The 6,873-nt window shown below is 41.1% G+C and overlaps 1 protein-coding gene across 1 annotated transcript in view; it reads left to right on the forward strand.

The window, feature by feature from the left end:
- LOC112070774 (neuronal cell adhesion molecule-like) overlaps positions 1 to 6,873 on the forward strand; it is a 169,829-nt gene that overhangs the window by 161,953 nt on the left and 1,003 nt on the right. The window contains 5 exon segments of the mRNA XM_070439121.1: positions 96 to 272; positions 792 to 830; positions 1,755 to 1,820; positions 2,506 to 2,634; positions 5,171 to 5,335. Of these exon segments, the coding sequence (XP_070295222.1) occupies positions 96 to 272; positions 792 to 830; positions 1,755 to 1,820; positions 2,506 to 2,634; positions 5,171 to 5,335 (576 nt within the window).

Below are 6,873 nucleotides of genomic sequence, written 5' to 3' on the forward strand. Positions count from 1 at the left end.
CTCCTCCACCTCTCCCCTCCTCCACCTCTACCTTACCCCCTCCTCCACCTCTCCCCTCCTCCACCTCTACCTTACCTCCTCCTCCACCTCTTCAGTCAATAACTCCAACGAGCTGGGTCCGATGGAAGAGCTGGCCCTGCCGGCCAACAAGACCTCCGTCACGCTCCCCAACCTCAAGTACAGCACACGCTACAAGTTTTATTTCAATGCCAAAACAGGCCAGGGAGCAGGGCCCGTCATTACAGAGGAAGCCGTCACTATTATGGACGAAGGTAAGTGTGAAAGTACGCTACTGAAGGTCACAAGTAGAAAACAAACTTTGACTGTAGTCAAAGACGATAGAGGACGTATCCTGTAAATTGATATGGTTATGGTATGGGAGTCCTCCTTAGTTACATACCATTCCACACATGTACCATGTTGAATGGTTCAAGTCAACACCAAACATCTAGATGGTGTATTGTGTATCTTATACTCGCTTATGAAGCATGCTTCTCTGTTTAAATGTTCATAATGTCAGTCTGTTGTCCTTATAGATCTACTATTGAATTGTCTTCAGTGTGTCAAACAGTGTGCAGCTTTGTGCCAAAGCATAGCATAACCTCAGTGTAGTAATGGTTGTAAGAACACTAACTGTGAGTGTGTTTCCCAGTACTTTGAAATGAGCTGGTCCAGTTAGTTTTGTATTASAGCATGTTCATGCTTACTCACTGGTACATTTAGTGAAAGGGACATGCAGGKGTCATATTGACCTTGATATCAACTTTTGTGTCCCCTCTTTTCCCTCAAAGTCCTAATGTATCAGCCTTCAGTAGACGAGGTTGGAGGAGGTACCTGTAGCTCTCAGAGTCTGCATGCTCCTCATACAAACAGATCCGGGCCCATATTTACAAAGCATCTCAGAATAAGAGTACTGACCTAGAATCAGTTTTAATGAATAGATCAGCACTCATACTGTACTCTGAGATGCTTTACGCATACTGCCTTGGCTTCAAAGACCGGTCCAAGCCTGCGTTCCCCTTTGAAATCCCCTTGACCCCTCGACCCAGCAGGACCTGAATTCAAAGCTGAAACCTTGAAGATAGCTACATACAGATGTAGAATCTTAATTTGACCTATATTGTCACAGCAAGTGTTACAATAAAACATTTACAAAAATAATCCTGTAGCAACAGAATTTGAACGTTTAGTCCAAAATGTTGCTTGATCGGTGTTTAGGCAATTAGCTGGTCAAAATCAGGCTACATGTGTTAATATTACCATGTGCTAGTGCATTTGTTCAGTGAATTTATGTAAATCACAAATCTCATCTGCATTTCCTGTTGGCGCAGGGAAATTCTCAGCAACAATAGAGTGATCAAATTAAAATCCTACATCTGRACAGACATAATTATATGACGTGGTGCTTATTTGGCTGCTGTAACACCGTTAACCATATAGCACACTCAAAACTCTTCAGTGTTGCATCTTACTTTCTAACGGTGTGATGGCGACTCTGTGACTGCTGATCTATGTCTGTATTTCTATGTCTGGCTGGTGCTGTGCTGTCCCATGCATGACATTGTGCATGTTTGAACCCTGCTCCGACTGATCCCCCCTCAGACATGCTGACTGTTTACTTGCACTTCCACTGCATGCGTGGTAATGGACCTGTTTGTCGCCAGCTCGCTGTCTTACCTATGCTTGTGGTTGAAGCTGCTGTGTCTGATGAGTGTTGGGTATGGTGTTTCTTATTCCTCTCCGTGTTGTTCCAGGGAACACCCGAACCCAAACCTCACCTCCCATAGCAGGGTCTCCTCCACGCCACCCATTCCACAAGGGTACAGCCGCTCTAGTCATTGTCCATYCACATCTTACAGTCTTAGTGATTACATTTGTAATGTATTACAAATGTTCAGGCTTTATTGTCTGAATCCGTTTGTAAGGTACTTGTAGGAAAGGAGCAACTGTAGATGTAATAGAAGTAGACCTAACTGAAAGTGGAATGGAAAATCAACGTGTATCTTGCTTTGATTTTGACCTATAGATTCTATGATACAGACAGATGTTCAATATAATGTATGCCTACAAGCAAATGATGTGTTATTTGTYTGGTATAAACCAGTGGTTCCCAACCTTTTTTAGTTATTGTACRACKAACTGAATMTTGCTCTGCCCGGAGTACCCCTGAAGTACCCCCTCATGTGTATTTTACCAGTAAGCCTATGGTCTCATGAGTCTTCTCAAGTACCCCCTGTGGATAGGCCTCGTACACCTGGTTGGGAACCACTGGTATAAACTGTAGCAAAGTCATCTACGGGCTTTGTCAGTATCTAAGCAAGTTGAGTGTGAGTGCACAGACTTCAGACTCAGATTGATATATTTTGATATATTTTTACGGAGTATTTTAGGAGTATTTTAGGAGTATTTTCAGCAGGAACAGTTTGATTAGAATTGTATTTTTTCAATTGACCTTTGACCTACAGTGTGAGCTTTTTGGTTGTCTTCTTCTCTTGTTGTGCTCAGTGCATCCAGCGGCTCCGGCATTCAGGAACGTTAGCTCTTCCGTGGGAGAGGACGGAATGCTTATCAGTTGGGAGTACTGGGGAGCGGAAAAACATGTTTATGTAGAATATATAATTAAGAACGACAACAGTAAGAGAAACTATTTTATCCACTGTACATCAGTTATACTTAAACATATAGGTACAAGAGACTCCTACTCAGTGATTTGCTAATGCAGGTTTATGCAAACATTGGCAGTTACAGTACCAGTCAAAAGTTTGGACACACCTACTCATTCAAGGGTTTTTCTTTATTTTTGCTATTTTCTACATTGTAAAGAAAAACCCTCGAATMAGTAGGTGTGTCAAACTTTTGAACTGTACTGTATGTCTAGCACAGATAGGATAAATTATCTAGTCTGATTAAAAAATCATCTTTGATATACTGCCTTCAAACTGCCCCGACACAAATCTAATAATAAACAGGAAAAAGCAGCAGAAAGAGTCTAAAACAGGGATGTGCGACTCCAGTCCTCYGGGAACGGAGTGCTGTCACACTTTGTCCCGATTCCTTGCAAACACAGCTGATTTAACTAATTACTTACTAAACTGAAGATCATGATTAGTAGATTATTGGAGTCAGGTGTATTAGCTAGGGCTGGGACAAAAGTGTGACCCTAATCAGACCCCTGAGGACTGGAGTTGCCCACCCAGATATTTTTTATATCCCATATGGATTGAACTCTCAACATGTCTGTAGTTGTTTTGTTGACCTACACCGAGGGTAAAAACACACACCTAAAGTAATTGTGTTTGTAGTATAAATATTTAGAAAAACTGAATTCAAATACTCAAATGCATTTGTACCATCCTCATAAATGTAATGGGGATGATAATGTAGTAAAAGTGCCGGTTGAAATAGCATATTAGAGTAATCTGATTTAGTGGAATAACACAATTCCTCACTGAGACACATCCTCTAATGAGTTTTTATAATCATACTTCATTTGTAGAATTCCATGAAATAACATACTATGCACGTGGGTCTTTCTATAAATAATGGGACCAATGTGGGACATTGGGATCAAAATAAAAAATATTTTTTATGCAGTTCCACATGTGTATTTAGAGGAGTAAAAGTGAATATATGCAAATTGCCCTTAACTCCACCTATACAACATTGGCTACAATAATTACTTGGACTTTTCAAGCACCCAATTAAGGACATTTTCAAGGTAGGCCTATTCCAATACTTGCATTTCTGAGCTCCAAATTCAAGTTCAAGTAGGCTACTTCAAGCTCCTTGTATTGTTTAAAATTGCAGGTGTAACATGGAAAATCATATTTTTTGTCATGTTATTTCATTACCAGATCATAGTGTCAATAAGCCCACTAGGCGATGTAATGTTTTGTCATTATAGCCAGAATAATTCATAGGAAGAGCGTTGGGTGTTGCGCAATAGTCTATCCTACACAACTGCGCACAGTAGACTCCGGTGTCCAATCCGAAGCACAAAAACATAGCAAAACATGAACACATGAACTTGATGCTTTCTCTGTTAAATCTAAGGAGACCCTGCTGTAAATCAAGCAGACAACAACAGATAATAAACATCAATTCTCTAGGGTTATTAGATCCAATGTGGATCCAGGTACAGCGGTCTTCACCAGTGTAACCAATGAGACACCAAAATATTCTGGACATTCCTTTTTTCCAGCACTGTTGTTGTGTCACATTCACTATCACAACAGCTGTTCTTCACTTGACTGTCTGTCGGAAAATTCCTTCCTGGATTAGATGATGATGTGTGAAAATAACACGGCGTAACTAATTAGTTGGACCGCAAATGCGCATCCAACAAAGTATTATGCATAATTACTGAAGAACCACGGTAATGACACGATCGATGTAGGTTTTAAGTATCAAGGTAAGGTGACTCTTTTGGTTGAAGCATTCGATTTTGCAATCGCATGTATTATTTTGGATTCGTGTGCCGATGAAAACTATTTTCACACCGTAACATAAGAAGAAACTAAATGTTACCTAGTTACACAGCATTTCTGAGATCTCTATACAAAAAAATTGTCAGACAGCTAGATCCAGGATTTCAAGTTCAAGTTCAATGTCTAATTTAACTGATTAATGCTTAATATATGATATAACGACAACTTACACTGCCATAAATGTAAGGACAGAAAAGTAATGTCACATGATTTTGAACAAATCATTTAAGACACCAACCATGATAAAGGGTTAAACAGGTTTTAAATCAACTCGTGAATTATATTAAATATACCTATGATCCCCCCCTTATATCTTAACGTAATGACATGGCAGGTTATTATCAATGACTTGTCAGCAGCTGTAACAACTTGTCCTGTGTAGGAAATACTCACTGGTTTCCTAGTTTATAGAAAGACCCATATACACAATTAGTGATATATAATATTGATATGATAGATGCCAGTTCATGACACAAGATAAAACCATCCTTGCATGAAACTCCATAYCCCATCCCAACTTGTTACAATGTCAGGTGTATGGTGGACATATTAGGACATCAACAATGTTAGTCTAACTAAGTACGGTAGTCCTAATATGCGCACCGTACATTCTGACTATGATGGATGTCCTAAAATGTGCACCGGACAGACAAACATCTTTGAAAGCGCCTTTCTTCCTGCAGCTCTCGGTGAAGAGGAGTGGCAGAAAGAGTATGTAAATGGATCTCAGGCCTATGTGCTGAAGGGCTTAAAGGAGGGCCTGTCCTATAGGGTACGCGTGGTTGCCAAGGGTCACGACGACCAAGCGGTGCTCCACCAATCAGAGGAGCTTTTGGTGACCGTTCCAGGTGAGGCAGCACGCGATTGGCTGGTCGTCACCGGCGCCGCCCGGCCTCGCCTTGCCTTGCCCTGTGTTGTTGTAGAGATTGAGAAACGTGTTTGGTATGCTAGCTGTGTAATTCTCTACTGCTTAGGCACCTGTTCAGTAGGTAAACGATCCAGTTTATTAACAGTATATCTGTTGTCGTGGTCATTCTAATGGAAACGTACGTTAGGCATGTTCAGTAGAGATATAGACTGGGTCGTTTTCTGACCTGCATGATGTCATCCTGTCTGTGTGTTGTTTTCCTGGAGAGACGTCCTGTAAGACCATCTCCTTATAGATCATATCATTCACCTAATGTAGCAGACGGATATAATCCACCTGACTGTTCTTCTGTGCTTAACTTAACTGTCGTCTCGTGTGCTGTGTGTGTGTGTGTGGTGTGTGTGTGTGTGTGTGTGTGGTGTGTGTGTGGTGTTGTGTGTGTGTGTGTGTGTGTGTGGTTGTGTGTGTTAGGTGTGTGTGTGGTTGTTGGTGTGATTGTGATGAAGGAACAAAGAAGTGCTAGAAAACGTGAGGGAAGTTGTTTGCCTCACCTACTGACGAAGTCGAGCTGTTAGTCACCATCACTAATCACTCTCATTGATTAATGTGCCTTCTTTAACTTCCACAGCTGAGATGTTTAACATACATCACTATCATAACTACTATCAACAACAAACAAAAACATACATCACTAACATAACATCACAACTTGTCTGTTACAAGTAACACTAGTAACAATTTCCAAACAATGTTCGATAAATTGTTTACTCACAAGGATCTTTGGAATGTTATTTTCATACATATCATGTACTTAGGTTTTGATTGCGTCAATATTTACTTTCAGATCTTTCTGTTGACTTGATTTTTAGACATGAGCGGAGGTGGATATTTAATAGAGAATTAAATTATTTGGATCCGTTTCTACTCGGACGTTCACATTTTCATTCTGAATACTATAGATGACAAGTATGCTTAGTCAGGAACAAGGTTTACCTCCTTTTCAGTGTTAAAGGCAAGCAGCTGTGTCTACGAGCGTTCTTCTTACTCTTCGTTCTATTGCCCTTTCCACCTTCAGTTACGGCCACAGGAATGTTTTGGTGGCCTGACCAGCCTATGCCATCCAGACAGGCTGGTACCATTCGCTTACTGCAGGCAGTCAGAGGGGCTGTGCTTGCGTGCAGCCGTGAACCATAGAATGGCTTAGTTATTCTCTATTTCTGCTCTCTGCGATCTCTTCGTGCACTCTCCTCCTTTGATAAGCTGCTTCGATTCAAGAGTGAAAAGCGGATTGTGGCAGTACTTAACTAATGTTGGTAGTGAGACAAAGCACACACAACGCGACATCAAACATTTCTAACAACAAATGCACCCAGCCACTACACCACCTCCACACCTGAACACACACAGCACACACACACACACACACACACACACACACCACATACGAACCACACGAGCATCAAACACATATCGCTACTTTACCAGCGACACACAAGGGCTCAGACGGTTACGGCCAGG

Source organism: Salvelinus sp. IW2-2015, unplaced genomic scaffold (assembly GCF_002910315.2).
Source record: "Salvelinus sp. IW2-2015 unplaced genomic scaffold, ASM291031v2 Un_scaffold1422, whole genome shotgun sequence".
NCBI classification, from domain to species: domain Eukaryota; kingdom Metazoa; phylum Chordata; class Actinopteri; order Salmoniformes; family Salmonidae; genus Salvelinus; species Salvelinus sp. IW2-2015.